Consider the following 18,558-nt stretch of genomic DNA (forward strand, 5'->3'; position numbering starts at 1 on the left):
TGAAATTTATATTTCTAGCCCATATCTCTCTTTTGGACTCAAACTTTAATATCTACCTGCATCCTTAATATCTCCATTTTGATGTGTCATAGTAAACATTTCAAAACCAAATTGATGATATTATCCCTCCAAATCTATGGCATTTCCAATGTTCCCCATCTTGACAAATGACATCAACATCTACTGAATTGCTCTTAGCAGAAATCTGGGGAGTCATTCTTGATTCTTACCTTTTCCTACGCTTATTCAATCTATAAGTTCTATTGCTTCTATGTAAAAATGGTATTTTAATCATAAAATATAAATTCACAGAGCATTATTACAGACAACAGCAAAAAAAAATGAACAGATTTTTAAACTGAGGTTGAGTTCTTTCACTTTCTTAAACAATAGGCCAACAGAACTAATTATAATATGTACTTAAAAAAATATGGTAGGCTACATGCATCGCCATTTAAAAAGGGGCACAGACATAAGCATTTCAGAAGGAAACCTTTGATTAAATGTTTAAGGAGTGGCAATTTTTTTAAAGTGGAAATGGCTTTCTGTGCCATTTTATTTATTTATTTTAAAAGATCTTATTTATTTATTTGACAGAGAGAGAGGGAAAAAGAGAGAGCACAAGCAAGGGGAGGAGGGGCAAAGGGAGAGGGAGAAGCAGGCTCTCCGCTGAGCAGGGAGCCTGATGTGGGGCTTGATTCCAGGACCCTGGGATCATGACCTGAGCAGAAGGCAGATGCTTAACTGACTGAGATTTACCAGGCGCCCCTTCTCATGCTACTTTAGAGAATATTCAAGAACTCAGGGGTGTAGCATAAATACAGATAATGAAATGATATCCAAGAGATAGCATTAAGTGATAAAATGAGGTACAGAATGTATTGTGTTCTATGCTATCATATATGAAAATAAAAGTATGCCTGCCTATGTGAACATTCTGCCTAGATATCAGGACTAATGTACAAATATATCAGGAAAGGAAAACAGGGGACTGGGGGTTTAGGAATATAAAAAACTTTTACTATATGCTATTTTGTACTGTTTCTGTTTTTGAAAAATACGTGCATCTATTTCCTAAAAATATAATACTACAAAATATAAAACAAATATTAAGGATCACTTTGAAGGTCTTTTTTTTTTTTTCAGGGAGAAACCTTTGGGAAAGCATTCTTAAGATACTTAAATTACATTGACCTCATTTAAGATGTAGTATGTCAATTTTAGAGAAATTTAACTGAGAGTCAAAACATCTTTTCTGAAACTGTCAAAAAGCACAATTCCTTTCATAGTCAGATGGCATTAATAGCTGAGCAACAATGATAAAAACATTATCTTTTAAAACACAAATTCACAAAATCTAATCTACGCTACCTATTACTGCCAGATTAATGTTTCCAAAACATTGTTTTAATTCACTGTCTTGTTCAAAACCCCCTCAATAACTCTCAATGCTTACAGCAAAGAATCTTCCAACCTCTTTAATTTAATATCAACCTACGTTTCCAGTATTATCTTTTAATACTTCCCTCTATAGGGTCAAACATTTAGTCAGACATGTCATTCCCCAAAATAGGTCTTGGCTTTTCCTGCATTTAGCCTTTGCCTAAGTTGTTTGTTTCTGTCTCACCTTCTTCACCAACTGTCATTTTACCAATATTCCAAGTTTCATTTCTATTATTTATTCCACAAAACCTCCCTGATTATCAGATGAAGAGTTCCATCCTTTCTCTGAATACCTCCAGCTCACTGGCTCTTACTAGTACTTTATTAAACTATAATTATTATTGTATTTGGTCTTATCTTCCCTACTTCATAGGTTTTAAGTTCACAGAAGGCAAAGACTTTGATACTTACCAGAGCATATATCTTGCATTATGCAACTAGAGAGAAGACTTAATATGTAAGTATGATTGGAAGAAGTTAAAAAACAAAAAAATAACTTCATTCAAATTAAAGTGTAAATAACTGATAATAAAGCTTTTCCTATTTTGATAAAAGTACAAAGGCAGACTAAAAGGGGAGAAGACAAGGAAGGAAGATTGGAACATGGCAACTTCCACTTTTATAATTTTTCCAAAATTGTGTTCCACTAATCTATAGTGATGGACATATAAACCTGAACAGTACACACTCTGGTATGAGTGTGTTTCCTGAATGAACGAAACTTAGGAACAGTTACTGCACAAGAGAAAATTATGAGTTCTGAAATCTCATTCCTGAAAAAGGGAAAAAATCCTTATAGATCAAATTTTCTCTTTGAAAATTATGACCTTTCATATTTCTTCTTTTGCCTTAGTTGTCAAAAAGCTCTCAAGTAAATTTAGTACTCAACTTCAATAACCATACTAACACAGGTTTGAAGTATAATCTTCCCACTTCCTATCTTTAGATTTTATGTTTTACTTAACTCATTTTGGAAGAAGACAGGTTGTCAACTGTCATTATCATATTAAACTCTCTCATTTTGCAGATATAAATTCACCACTGTTTCTCAACTCAGTTAATGGCATCACATTTCAATTAAACCTAGTCTATATTTGGCCAATACATTGGGAAATCAGGGTAAGAAGTTTCACAACATATTGCATTGCTTTAAAATATATTCAATAGGTTTATTCATTCATTTATTCATCTATCAAACAAATGTTTATTGAAGGCCCAATATGTGCATGACTTTGTTCTGGTCACTGGAAATAATCTGGTATATAAAACAAAGTCTCTGCGCTCATAGAGCTAAACATTCAAATGAAGATAAGAGATAAACTAATAAACATTTATTCAACAGAGCAACAGGTAGTGACAAATATATGAAGAAAAAAGACCAGACCAGAAATGAGAGAGTAACATGGTGGTCAGGAAAAGCCTAAGATATCCATGTGGAAATATTGCACAAACATTTGTATATATGTGTCTGGAATTCAGGAAATAGTTTTAGAATACATGTTGATTTGAGAACCATCAACATATAAATGGTACTATCACCCACTAGACTAAATGAAATCACCTAAGAAGTAAAGTATATATAGAAAAGAGGTCCAAGGGACAAATATATGTTACTTTGATGAAATAAATGACATCTACAAAACCAAGTAAATATGTAACTGTATGAAGTGATTTGGATGCTTTTAAGCCTCCAATAAAGCAGTAAAAGGAAATCAAACTTAGTGAAAGCAGTAGCATGGTATTCTGACACACCAGATTTATAATGTAACTGTTAATCCATAGATTCCTCTTATCCTTCTATGTAAGTAATAAAGAATATACTACATCCCAGAATTAAAGAATGTTTGTCAATTTTATTTCCATGTCAATTTATTTTTTTATTTTTTTATTAACATATAACGTATTATTTGTTTCAGAGGTACAGGACTGTGATTCATCAGTCTTACACAATTCACGGCACTCACCAAAGCACATACCCTCTCCCATGTCCATCACCCAGCCACCCCACCCTTCTCACTCCACTCACTCCAGCAATCCTCAATTTGTTTCCTGAGATTAAGAGTCTCTTACAGTTTGTCTCCCTCTCTGGTTTTGTCTTGTTTCATTTTTCCTCCCTTCCCCTATGATCTTCTGTCTTGTTTCTCAAATTCCTCGTATCAGTGAGATCATATGATAATTGTCTTTCTCTGATTGACTTATTTTGCTTAGCATAATACCCTCTAGTTCCATCCACGTCATTGCAAATGGCAAGATGACCTCTTTTTTGATGGCTGCATAATATTCCATTGTGTGTGTGTGGGTGTGTACACACACACACACACACACACACACACATACCACATCTTCTTTATCCATTCATCTGTTGATGGGACATCTAAGCTTTTTCCATAGTTTGGCTATCGTGAATACTGCTGCTATAAACATTGGGGTGCACGTGCCCCTTCAGATCATTACATTTGTATCTTTGGGGTAAATACCCAATAGTGAAATTGTCCGTGTCAATTTAAATCTTATCCCTAAGTCTTATAAAATGGAAATTTATCATATTTACAATTATAATTCAATTAACTTCCTTTCAGGTGGAAAGGTCATCTATTTAACTGGGCCCCTGACACGATTTTTTGAGAAGTGATAGCAATTTAGACATGACATTTCTATAAATTTATTTCTTACTCAGCATGTGTATCTAATAATCTTGCTTTTCTATACCTACATTTTAATATCAATTCAAGATTTGGTTGAAGCTATTTCAACCTAGGGTATTACTTTATATAAAAATCAACATCACCAGGGAAAGCTGTAGAAAGTAGGAAAACACTATACAATTTTTATTCAAAATGGTCATGCTAAAAGTACATGCTTCACTCCCTAGAAATATATCCCTTTTGAATTGTACTTCCTTTAAATATTGCCAAACCTACAAAGATGATTATAATAATTAATCTGTTTCACATATAAATTGGTTTGTACATATAAAATGCTTGTTTTTGGATGCTTCCAAGGTGTGTCAAGGGAACAACATATTTTAACAATGGTAATCATTCCATGAGTCCCTAGTACCTGAAATATAAAAGTGGCTTAACTCAGTTTAACTTTACCATATGCAACATCAAATTTGTTGCTTTCCTATGGAAATTATTTTCACAACAATAAATGTTAGTTTGAAGTGGAAATATTTAGCAACTTCTAAATGACTTGGGGGGGGATAAGAAGTATTTTCATACCTGCTTTATGGCGGTTACTGTTATCACAAAGAATAACGGAAGTCCACTGGTAATTGGACTGGTAGGTGTATCAATCATAAGCTAGATTTACAACAACAAAAAAAGAATGCAGAATATTAATATTTTTATATTGTATACATCACACTATTAACATCTAAAATCTCATACTTATTGGGAATTCTGAGAACACTGTATAAAATGTGTATCATGGTCCAGAGTAAAAAACAGGACAGAGATATCATGCACAGAGTTTAGTTCACAGTTTCACCAAGTTCATTTTGTTGGCTATTATATGAAGTTAGTAGAGTAAACCTACTGCATACCCACAAATATTGCTAGAATGGACTCAGTCACCTCTGCCTTTTTAACACAGAGTACTTAAGGTCTTTCTCCTCAGTATTTGCCTAGAAGCAGAGCTACAGCTGCTCAGAATCTCATTTTACATTTCTTTACCATCCTGGTAAATGCTGAAAAGTCTGTCAGCAATTTTTACGCTGGAATTCAGAATAAATTCACCACTTATGAAGAGGGAACAAGGAATGGGACTAGGAAAAGGATTTTTTTTTTCTACAGTGATTTTTGTCACATCTACAGAGCCAGAGGGGTAGAGCTCAGAAAATGATGCCGTAATTATGATCTAAATCAAACAACTGAGGTTTCAATAAATTGCTGGAGAAGTAATTTTTGCAGTAATTATGTTTGGTTAGTTAAAAAATGGATCTAATGGTTTATTAATGTTCCTTTACCCTGAATAGGCCAATTAAATTTGTTCTACTCCACAGACAAGCTGAATTCCTGATCTTAGCTGGTAATTTCACAAATGCATGTGTTATGTGGACATGGTTAATATAAATTCTCACTTTTTAAAAAAAACCAAGCTGATGTTCTATTGACAGAAAATCAGAAGTTCCTTCTCTGTTCATGAAGGAAAGCAAATTTTTAAAAAAGTAAATGTTTCCTCAAGCTTTAATCACTTGACAATTTTTTTCCCTGAAATTCCAGGTTCTATGAGAGAAAAGTTCAGTTTATACAAAAATTCAATGCCACACTGAAAGAGATTGCTAATGTATCATCAGAAAAGAATAACCCCTTTAAAAGAAAATGGCAATCACTATTTTTAAATTTTGACTTATACTCGTTTTATAAGCTGTTCTCTTGACACTTTGACATTAGAGAAAAAAGAAACAATATGAAAATTAAAAAACTGTAAAAGAGTTTATAATGAATACAGATTTAAGAAAATGGTCCCAAGAACAAAAATCTATATTCATGGGGATATTTAAAAATTAAAATTAAAAAAAACCCCTTAAAATAAAAGAATTTAAACTGAAAACAAAGGGAAAGCCAAAAAAAGATTTTCATGGACAAAGATGGTTCTGTAAGCAGAAATGTGCCAAAAACATATGCTATATATTAAAAGCCAAAATATTTATGTTCTGAGGCAGAGCAACTGAAATGTAAAATTGGCTTTGATTATGGTTATCAACACCACAGCATATCAGTGATGAAACAAAATAAAATTAATCTTAAAATTCATAGGCTATTTTTTAGAAATCTGCATGTGGTTTAAATCACAATATTCACTGATCACAATTGGGAAGCTCTGCAGAAAAGAAAAAAAGATCCCATAGTAAAATAATTTAGAATGCAATGCAACTTTTCCCTGAAGACATAATTTTAGAAATCATTCTATAAACTTAATCTATTGAGTGAGAAAGCTTACCTGAACCAAAAATATAATAAGAAAATAAAAGTTTGCCACTCTTCTGAATTGTTCAAATAAATTTTTTGGAACAAAATTCCACACAGTATACTAAAAAAAAGAGAGAGATGGATAAATTAATATTTAAAATAATATACACTGTATCGATGTAATAATAAGAAAAGTAAAATCAGATTTACTAAGTCCTTAGAAAAATTATGTAAATATTGATGCTACTAAAACTATCTGGCTTTTAAGAGTTTCAGAACTTTTATTCTATACTTTTTTCTTTCTTATACTATTTATTGGCAATTTTAGGGTAATTTAAAAAGATGAGATAAACTGAAACCTACCAATTTCGCTATTAAATTCTTAATTTTTTAGGAGTTGGAGATGACAGATCTAAAACAACATTTAATAATTTATTTTGGACTCTGGTGACACAAAATGAACTAATGTTAAAAATAAATAAGAGCTGATAAAAATGCTGACACTAGATACAATTTATTTTCTATTTTATGTAGCTCAATGTCAGAAATAAAGGAAATGGTATAATTATTTGATTATTTTTTGTTAAGTACAGAATATGGAAAAATAACCTAGAATGTGAAAAAGATTAAAAATACATAAGTGATCACTAGTATAACCACCAAGAATATCTCATAAAGGCATAAAAATCTGTCACAATGTCAATTTTTAAAGTAAGACGGTCACTTAAATGACCCTGGACTAATCTCTCTGTACCCCACTTCATGCCTCTATAAAATGAGGAAAATAATAACCATAGTGTATAGGGTTGTTATAAGGTTTACATGAGCTAATATATCTATGAAGGACTTAGGACGGAAACTGGCTCATATTAACCTCTATGTGTTTGTTGTTATATTACTAATCAGCATATAAGCCTATAATGCTATATTATAGGGGTAGGGTAAAACAGTACAAATTCTACTTGTGTCACTAACTGCTCACAACTTCATATATGAAACAGGAAAACACTTTGTAGTACTGTTACTTTATCCCATATACAGTCTCTCAGTAGAATGTAAGATTCTTGAGGCTAGGGACATTGTTTTATTTACTGCTCTATCTCCAGGACTTACCACTACTACTCAGCACATAGTTGAAGATCAAAACTTTAGCAGAACGAATGAATACACACACACACACACACACACACACACACACACAAGGTTGAAATGAATTTTTTTTTCAGATAACTATCCTATGTCAGGCAATGAAGCCTTAATGGTTATTGACCATTTTGAGATTTGTAAGGATGCAGTTTTCCTACTTTTCTCTGGTACAATTTAAGATGGTTCTAATTTCTGAATTTTCTTATTTAAAAAATTCACTTCATCAGTTAGTTTGAGACCTGAAATGTCCTTTCCCATATGAATAATTTTATAAATAGAGTTAGGTTCCCAGAAGAGCTCACAAAAGCCTGTCTGACCCAAGGATACATAAGTAGTACAATACCTAACAACATTTCTCTCAGGTGAAATTATATTTTCAGTTCTAGTCTGAAATATCTGAAACATATTTTCCCATGGTAGTGGTACCACCAGTGGCTCCAGAATCTGGGAGTGGGGATTATGTTCAGGGTTCTAGAGAGAAGAGCTGTAAGTAGATGCTTTCTATTCACTGCTCAATGTGTACATATAAGATGGTAACTTTGGGTCATATCATCTCCAGCTGATCTTAACTGGAGTAAAAAGACAGTTGTCCCTATAGAGGTCAGAGTATTCCAGGTAACACCCTTAGTCGCCAAATCAAATATATAAAATTTCATAGGAATCAAGTTGGCAACGTCCTAAATTTACATCAATCTATTTAAATCATAACAGTGACAATACATTTTGTCTTCCAGAATCTCAAAAACAACAAGTACATAAATTGGAAGTAGGGTAATTGATCTCAGGATATTTTCTTTGGCTAGTTCAATAACACATGGAAAAACTCAGAATAAACAATAATTTCTTATGAAAACTAGCTTACAAATATTAGGAATTGTTTCCAGGTTTTCTAAAATACAAATATATTAATAGACTGAACAAGTCTAAGTTCTGTGCTTATCCTATCATATGTAGAGGAGGAACTATAGAATAAATATTAAACAATATAAAAATATTATAAGAAAAATAATGATTTATTATGCTTTAAATTTTAGTTATGTAATAATGGTCAATAAAAATAAATTAGAAGTACAACTTCTTTAGAGCTATATATATGACTATACAATTGACCTTTTTTTCTCAAATTCTGACATTAGTAAGAAAAACAAAACATAGTTATGAAATTAAATCTTTTCCAAAGAAGTTAAAATTTAAGAAAGGTAGTTACTATGGTAAATTAAACAGAGATATCATGTACCTACAATGTGCAAGACACTTGCACTATGAGAGAAACCAAGAAGTTTTAATATTAGAGGAAATTAAGAACAAAATATCAATAGCTATATTCAAAGATTAAGTGATGGAATATGTAGAGAATTAAAATGAAAAGCAGTCAGTGAGAGAAAAATTTAATGAAGAAGGTCGTATTTAACATGGGCTTTAAGAGGTAAATATTCAATGGGCTGAAAATAGGGGGCAATTAGAGGAAGACCATTTCAGGAAAAAAAGACAGCATGAACACAGGCAGAGAGGAGGAAAGTTCATCATGACTTTGTGGGATAGAAAATAATACAGTATGGAAGAGTTTAAGGGAATAATAAGGGAGTAGAAAGGTAGTTAAAAGAGAATTTAGAAAAAGTCAGCCCCATTTATGGTCAGGAAAAAAATGGACACTGTCTATGTAAATACCTACATTCCTGAATCTGTGGTCAAAACCATGAATTTTATATTTCCATAAAAACATGAAATCTACAATCTCTGCAGAAACATAAAATCTACATTTAAAAAATGTGGTTATCAACATGACATCACAGGAAAGGCACAATAGTAGGGAAGTTCAACATGGGTTTATGGAATAGCAGGTAATCTAGTTTGGAAGGAGTATGAGAAAGCATTAGTGGAATAAGGTAGTAATGAGAGAGAGAGTCTTCATATGCTAAAAAAAAAAAAAAAGGAATGTTTATTTAAATATCTACATTTTTGAAATTGTGGTCAAAAACAATAAACCTAATACTGCTGCATTGAATACAATCATGTAAAGATATTTAATCCCAAAAGTTTTCCAGGACACTCAGCTTTCAATACTGGCAGAGGACTAAAGTGGTCCTGTAACTCCCAGCAGATAAGAATTACAAAAACTAGATTTTAAAAATGGATCCTGGAAAGTATCCAAAATATAGATAGAAACTGGAAGAAAGTTTAATTTAAAAAAATGTAAATGGAGGGAATATGAATTGTGAACTATGGCTTTTTACCCTACAGACACTATCCAACTCTCACACTTATGGCAGCAAACAGTAGGGAAAAACTACACCCTTATCACAAAATATGACAAGAGATCTGAGTTTAGGACTAGAAAGGTAGATGGACATTTAAGGGGAAAATACTGGTAGTGAAAGAACCATGCAAGGAAAATGACCCAAATTCAGAATGTAAACTCTCCAAACGTAGGCTGACAGCTAAACTCTGCACCAAAAACGAATGAACTGCTGATATACGCAACAACAAAGATGACTCTCAGGATTATTTTTACATCAAAAGAAGCCACACACAGAAGACTCATACTATATGACTGAATTTATATGAAATTCAGACCAAACTGTAGTTACAGAAAGCAGATCAGTGGGTGCTAGGGCTAGAGGTGAAGAGGAAGAGGACTGGCTGCTAAGTTGTTAGTGGTGGATATATTCTGCATCTTGATTTGTGATGGCCACATGTTGTTATATATACATTTGTCAAAACTCATCAAATTGTACACTTCAAATTGGTGATTTTTGGTGTATTTAAATTATACCCAAATTTAAAAAAAAATTTTCAAGAAGGACCTTTTTTTTAAAAAAGATTTTACTTATTTTTATTATTTATTTGAGAGAGTATGTGTGCAATACAAAGATGCTTCTGAAGGTGGTCTATTAAGCAACAGCAATGATCTAAGGAGAACTTTATCCTTAGTCTCTTTGATTCACATCCTCTCTAACTGCACTGTCCAATAGGTGACCACTAGTTGCATATGGCTGACATTTAATTTAAAATAAATTAAAATTTAAAAAGTAGCTTCTTCAGTGGCATTAGTCACATTTCAAGGCCTAACTAGCCCTATATAGCTACTGGCTATCATAGCAGACAGCACAGAAAACATTTCCTCCATCATGAGAGAAAAGTCTGTTGGGACAGCATGACCCTGTAATCTTCAGTTTCAAGATAAACTAAGACGTCTTAAAAATGTCATAGAAGGGGTGCCTGGGTGGCTCAGTCAGTTAAGCAGCTGCCTTCAGCTCAGGTCATGATCTCGGGGTCCTGGGATCGAGCCCTGCATCAGGCTCTCTGCTCAGCGATGAGTCTGCTTCTCCCTCTCCCTCTCTGATATCTCTCTTTTGCTCTCTTTCAAATAAATAAAATCTTTAAAAAAAAAAAAAGCCATAGGAAAAAAATGAAACGAGGAAGAATATGTGAGTGAAGCAGTACCTTCGTACTATTAAATGTTTACAGAAGAGTGGTAAAATTGGAGGAAGTCAGGCTTTAAAGTCATATAGAACCGAGTGCAAACTCCAATCTTGTCACTTACTAGTGTGCAACCCTAGGTAAATTATTTCCCAACGCTTTAATTGAAGAAACAAATATAAAATGAGCATAACGCTCAGCAAAAGCTACCTCAGAGTTGTAAGAATTAAATGATATGAGATGTACCTAACATAGTGCCTGGCACACAGTATAAATATTAGTTCCTCAGTTTAACTGCAACTAAGGATAATTTTTGGTGTGTTAGTTAACTGGTATTAACAATTGGCAACTCCTTTTACTTTACAGTTCACAATTTTGGTTAAAGATAAATTTGCCCCAACCATGTCCTTGAATTTTTAAGGATAAAAATGTATACTAGAATATACAAATCACTTTTCAAACAAAATGGAATATATCTATAGTTTTAAGTGTTAATGCTTACCTTAGATGAAATGATCCGGTTATCTATAAATTTCTGAGGTGTGTAAAGGCCATTCTGAGGAAACCTGTTGGCTATGTAAATGGTTCTTGTGTCACTTTGATGTGGTGGGTCAAAACCCTAAGACCAAGCAAAAGAAAAATAATGATCAATAAGGTTAGCTGTTATGATTCTTTACTGTTGGTTTTATTTAACTAATCAGATTACACATATTATTACTAGACTTGAACTGCATATAGGCTCAATCTATCTAATTATTAGCAAAGTTAAACCATATATTTTTTTCTTTCTCAAGTAAACTAGTATATTATCTTCAAGTATAAACTAACAAGGTAATACACCCGGTAATGAAAAATGATCCATACTTTGTTAGAAATGCTACCATAAGGGGAAAAAAAGTCATATATAGAAGATTTACAGAAGCATCTGAGGATAAGACTTCTTTCCTTCCCTTTCATTCCTGTGGGTTCCTTGCCTTTTTTCTTAATACAGATTCCTACTCAGTGATGTGGAAAACCTGTGTAGTGATGGCCTAGCCAGCACCTACCACATCTGATGATAAAGGTTATTTTATTTCTTCCACACCCAGATCAACTTGGTTTCAAAGAGCTTTGATCCCACAGGCCTCACAATGCACTGGGTAGGGTCTTGCCCAGATTCATTCCACACAATCATCTCTTTGTGCTTGTTATATTATCAATCAAATCCCTGAAATATGGATATATAATTCTGGCCTGAAAATTAGGAAACCATCTCTCAAGGTACATTTAGTAATGATCTCCAATGTAAAAGTTTTCACTGGAACAAGAATACTGATACTTTATTCCCACAGTATTTTACTATTTTCCTAGGCGACAAGTGAATCTTCAATAATCCTTTGGCAGATCTTGGGGATCCTTTGACAGGCTCAAAGCAATAACCAAAAGCAAGGCCTTTTTGGGGGGTTCTATCTGGCAATGATTTGAAATTTCTCAGATTTTCATTTTTTTCATGGTGGTCAATGGCTATTTACTACTGTTACTAAGTTACTAAAAAGTTAACTAAAGTTGGTATTCTGGATCCACTTGCAGATATTAAGGACTCTAATTTAGTAATCTACTAAGTGATGTGGCTGCCATTCAATGCTTAGCATCCCTGTAAAATTTCCATTAAGCACATACATACACAGACAGTGGAAATTCCCATATTACCTAGAGGTATATTTTTGTTTAGTCCATCAGAATATCAACAGTGCTATCTATAGGTTTCAACTTCTGTTATTCTTAGTTTTAAGAAATTTATTCTGTGATCTTAGAAATAGCTAGTATAAGACTGTGAAAATTAAATACATTTGTATGCTCCATAAAAAAAACATGAAGTTTCATTTTATTTGTTTATGCTATTTATAGTGATGACCACATTTTGTGGATGTGAATGTGCCATTATGTGTCTGATTTCAAAATCAGTTTCTTCAAAGATAAAATGTGGCATGCATATTTATCTTCCTCATAAATTTTCCTTTAAACATTTCATAATTGTTCCCTATAATAACTCATGGGAAAAAGGCAGGTCTCAAAACGAGTTGGAACTCATTGCTCTATCTAGAATATTGCAATCATCTTAAAGATATATGCCATTACCCATTCAACAAATAAATTATTGAGTTTAAGTACCATGTTAATCCATGTAGGATTATGTGATTTGTTAATTACTCAAGTAAATCACAATATGCTCCAACTCAATAAATAAAAATGAATGAACAAAGAGTTTACATGCTACTGCTGTAATCTGTGGCTGTATTTTTCAAAGGAGGTTCAGATGAAGTTTTCCAGTAAAGTTCATAAAGTTACAAGAGGGACACACATACAGGTAACTGGAACATTAGACTGCATGAGGCATATTTATTCCACATCCACTCTGTAACCATGTAAAAATAATGGTAAGTTACATAGCATGTATGTAAGCTTTTGGGATAAATTAAATTAAAAAAAAGTAAATTTGTGGTTCTGAATTTTTTTTTTTTAAGAGAGCGAGCGAGCGCACATGCATGTGTGTTCATGTGAGGGTGGCACAGAGGGAGAAGGAAAAAGAATCTTAAGCAGGCTCCCATGCTCTGCGTGGAGCCTGAGGCAAGGCTCAATCTCATGACCCTGAGATCATGACCTGAAATGAAATTTATAGATGACTAACTGAGCCAACCAGGTGCTCAAGAATATATAAACCTTTAAGAACATGTCAAGACAATTGAGACTGAGAACCGTTGATGAATTTTATTTTTCGCTAAATTCCACCATGACTGGAATGTATTACTATGTACATCTAAAGTGATGAAACAAAAAGCAAAACAAAGACTCCCCTAAATTACATATGTTATTTATATATGTTACTATTTCAACACCTCATTCATGACTTTCTAGGAAGCAAATACTCATCCTTCTCCATTCATCTCTACTGGCTGTACCAGTAATCACATACTAAAGTTTTGAAACTTCTTAGATTTCTACAATTATTTCAAGGGGATATATTGAAATGTTTTAAAAATAAAATCAATTTTAAATTAAACTGAATTTTAAATGCAGAAATCACTATATTCCAAAATATCATAATTTAACATAATTCCAGGAGAATGATGAATTTTTCCTTATTCTATAACATTCACTTACACAGTTTTCAGTTTTTTCAGTTGTAATTAATACACATGATCTCAATCATTTTATAATCAATGGTATGCCTAGAGGTGTATTTTTTTTTCCACACAAAATAGTTAAATTTTCTATTTATGATGGTATAAATTTTATATGTGGGACAACTAGATATCCCTTATGGAAAAACCCTCTAACTTTAGTTCATTAGCATCACCTTCTCTGCAACAAATTAAGTCAGCAACAAGCAATAAAAATAAAAGAATAAAATTGTCCAAAAATAAAAAAAAAAACGACATAGAGCAGGATCCATAAATGGGCTTCAGGTCTGTGAATCTCTGAAACTGTATGCAAATTTGCATAACATGTGCATTTTTCTGATGAGAGTGAGCACAGGTTTCATTGGTTTTTCATGATGTAAAGAAGCTTAAAACCACCTACCTACTTTACTTGCTTTATAGTCAGTTCTCCATCTCAATATTGCAGATTTTAAAAGAAAATCTATGTTTCACTAACACCTCTCTTTTCAAAAGGAGTCTAAACAAACATGGTATCAAAAGTAACTGCACAGCTATACTGTTAGTGTGAGGTTCAAGTATTCCATGCTTTTCTAGCAAGGATTAACCGCAATTCATGGCACTGAGAAAGAAATACAGTCTGAACTTCCTAATCACTACTAGGTCAAGGCTACATGCCAGGGTTGGCACACATTACATTTCCTGTTGTCATCTCAGACTACCCATTCACACCTTTAACTCCTTGCTGCTAGCCTGCTTCGTTTTCCTCTGATTCCATCTTGCCCTGGGCAAAGAAACCAAGATAGATTAACGCTATTCTAGTCACCCTAATTCTATTTTAATTCCTGCTAAAAAGTAGCGTCTATGCTTTGGAAACACACAAATTTAAACTATTTAAAAATAAAAAACTCATATTCTATGAAAGTATGAAATTCAAAACCTCTTTTCAGTCTGAATTTGTGAGCATATGTTAAAGTCACAGGTATTAAAAAAAAAAGTGGGTAAGGTAGAAAAAATCTCAGGATGGCTTCTTGGGGAAGAACTGACAACAAACAGGACTGGTTTGAAAACAGACTCCTTTTGTAACCACAAACTGATGAGACCTAGGGAAACCAAACTAGTAAACAGCTTTGTAATTTTTAGAAGTTAGTCTTTGGCACACAGTAGTACTTAGAAATGAATCACAACATTCTACATTTTCATACCAACTATACCAGCCTCTCCATAATCTTAAAAGCTCAAAGATTTTATGAAAAATACAAACATTACAAATAAAAGCACTAACAAGAGACTAAAACCATAGTCCTATAATTAAAATTGTTACACTTCTTTAACATAACTAAGAAAACATCTTTAGGGTTCACAGTGATCGAAGTAAATTTGTGCTTCTTATTCTTATGTGATTTATTTACTCTAAAATATAAAGAAAAAAGCTTCAAAACAAACCACACACCAAAAAACCCACCAAAACTCAAAAAACAAAAAAAGAAGCTTCAGAGTCAAAATTGCAATACCACTTTTATTAAAAGAAATGAACAAAAGCTTTATGTCACACACTTTATTATAGGACAGAAAGTAATTTTTGTTGGCTGTATGCTCCAACGTACAAAGGCACATGAAAATGGCCTAGCAAAAATATAATGATACTGGGAAAGAATGATTTAGTGTATTTTACCAAATCTATAAACTTAATTGTGAATTACTGTTTACTGGACATAGACTTTAAATAAAATATACCTATATGGAGGTACTGTAAGAGCAAGATAATTTTACACTGTTAACAGAAAGGAAGGTGACAGAGAATAACTTAAAATGCCTGTGATATAAACAAACATAATAAACATTTTTATTTCATGTTATATAATTTTCATTTTAGGACTTAAGGTTGTTTGCCATCTATATCAAACCAGTCTGGGCTTCTAGGAAATTTGGCTTACTGCAATGGTGGGTTAGGACTGGCTTTCTAACTATATGATATAAAATTTAGAGTGATCTTTGACTCAAATTCTTAAATCATCTGTCAATGCTTTACTACAGGAAGCTCATCTCTGATGGGTTATGATATTACTTCCCAAACTTGATTTCCTATTCCAACATACACCTCCAGCAAAAGCCTCTTCATCCTTCAAGTTTCAGCTTAAGAGTTTCCTTCTCAGTGGAGTTTTACCTGACACTCCTTTTTCCCCAGAAACAAAGGAAGGCACCTGTTATTTATTATGCTCACCAAACCTTTTGCACACTTTCACTATGGATTTTATTAAACGGAATAATAATTGCTTGTCTGTATATCCATCTCCCCCTCCAGACTGAAGATTCTTAAAGGCAGCATGTACCAATTCATTACTTAATGAATATTTACTGAATGGGCTAAATTCTCTAGTTTTGAGGTTCCAGGTTTAGTTTTTAAATATCTTTAATAACTTTTCTACCAAATTAAATTTAAATTCAATGATATTTAAATGAAAATGGAAAAACTTTAAAAGTGATTCTGCAAAAGTGAAATCTACCATTACTAGTAAAAGAAAGGCTCATAAGAAGCTTTTCATTCTGCTGTTCCTAGATTTATCTTATTCTCATCAAAGCCATTTGTTAAAGCTTTACAGTTGATTTGGGTTCATTTCCGGATGTCAAAGAAACCAACTTCTATTAGGGAAATGCAAATCAAAACCACAATGAGAAACCACCTACCACCCATCAGGATGGCTATTATCAGAAAAAAAAAAACACCAAAACAGAAAACAATTAGTACTGGCAAGAATGTGGAGAAATTGGAATACTTGTGCATTGCCAGCAGTAATGTAAAAGTGGTATAGCCTCTGTGGAACTATGGAAACTCTTCAAAAAAAGTAAACACAGAATAATCATATATGATCCATCAATTCCACTTCTGGGTACATACTCAAAAAACAGAGCCTTGAACAGATATTTGTATATCCATGTTCAAGGCAGTATTATTCACAATAGCCAAAAGGTGGAAGCAACACAAGTGTTCATCAACAGATGAATGGATAAACAACATATGGCACATATACACAAAGAGCTATTATTCAGCCTTAAAAAAGGAAATTCTGACACATGCTACAACATGGATATACCTGAAAGACATTATGCTAAGTGAAATAAGCCTGTCACAAAAGAAAAATATTGTATGATTCCTCTTTTCTTAAAAGATTTGTTTATTTGAGAGAGTGCACGCGTGCACATCCACACACGAGCAGTGGGAGGGACAAAGGGAGACGGAGAGACAGAATCTCGGGCAGACTCCCTGTTTAGTAGGGAGCCCAACATAGGGCTCGATCCCCCAACCCTGAGATCATGACCTGAGCTGAAACCAAGAGTCACTTAACCGACTGAGCCACCCAGGTGCCCTTGTATGATTCCTCTTATACAAGAAATAGCCAAATTCAGTCGGCCAGCTGTTTAGTCAATGGGGGCATAGGGAGTTTGTGTTTAAAGGTTACAGAGTTTCAGTTTGGGAAGATAAAAAAGTTCAGGTCATGGATGGTGGTGATGGTTGCACAACATTGTGAATGTACTTAATGCTACAGAACTATAGACTTAAACATGGTTAAAATGATAAATTTTATGTTATATATATAACCACACTTAAAATATCAATTAAAAAATCAATTTCATCCATTTGAAATTTTCTGATGGATTAGAAGAGTCCTATTTGGTCATAATTCAACCGTTATAATAACGAATGTCTTTTGTTTGTCAGACTGGTGATTTCCATGTATGGCAAGAGAGACATTTATAATAAAAATAAATGTGTGAGGCTGTTTTAGTTTAGATCAAATTTAAAAATCATAGACTAAAAACCCTAAATTTGAATTTTTTTGTTGCTGTTCTGCCTATCAGGTTGAACACTGACTAGACAAGAAGTGAAACTGGTAAATCTTCTAACTGTGGTATCCAAATTAGAGACAGATGGGTGAAAAGAAATTTCTTCTTTTTTTAGTGCATGCGCACGGGAGAGAAAGAGAGCGCACACACATGTGAGCAAGGGGAAGGGCAGAGAAAGGAGAGATTCTTAAGCAGGCTCCGCATGGAGCCTGACATGGGGCTCTATCTCAATACCCTGAGATCATGATCTGAGCTGAGATCAAGAGTCCAATGCTTAACCGGCTGAGCCACCCAGGTGCCCCTAAAAAAAAATTTCTACACAGGTTTCTCAAATACTTCCGAGCCTTCTCCTTCTCCCCTCACAATCATACACAGCAGTAGCAATGAAGATGGCTTATAGGTCCTCCTTAGAATATCAGATGAGTTATAACTGAGACAGGCTGGAGACATGTTGTCAATCAAAAAACAGATCTTTTACACAGTATATCCAAAGTTTAATATTTAAAAACATCAAGCACAAAGACACAACCACAAAATTCTAAACAACATGAAAAAGCATACTGAAGTCAAAGAAGAGAGACACAGTGTGAATTCTATTTAATTATTTAGGAAAGAACTGGCACAGCCACCCCAACTTCTAGCAACCACCA

General features: G+C 33.3%; 1 protein-coding gene across 2 annotated transcripts in view; it reads right to left on the minus strand.

Annotated features, from left to right (window-relative positions):
* ATP11B (ATPase phospholipid transporting 11B (putative)) overlaps positions 1–18,558 on the minus strand; it is a 124,950-nt gene that overhangs the window by 85,385 nt on the left and 21,007 nt on the right. For both annotated transcript variants that reach the window (XM_025878088.2, XM_073896721.1), the window contains exons 2-4: positions 11,428–11,544; positions 6,391–6,480; positions 4,668–4,748 (exon numbers count right to left, since the gene is read on the minus strand). In XM_025878088.2, the coding sequence (XP_025733873.1) occupies positions 4,668–4,748; positions 6,391–6,480; positions 11,428–11,544 (288 nt within the window). The remainder of the gene's footprint in view (positions 1–4,667; positions 4,749–6,390; positions 6,481–11,427; positions 11,545–18,558) is intronic.

Source organism: Callorhinus ursinus, unplaced genomic scaffold (assembly GCF_003265705.2).
Source record: "Callorhinus ursinus isolate GAN/ISIS: 27379988/994484 unplaced genomic scaffold, GSC_fseal_2.0 scaffold1, whole genome shotgun sequence".
In the NCBI taxonomy this organism is placed as follows: domain Eukaryota; kingdom Metazoa; phylum Chordata; class Mammalia; order Carnivora; family Otariidae; genus Callorhinus; species Callorhinus ursinus.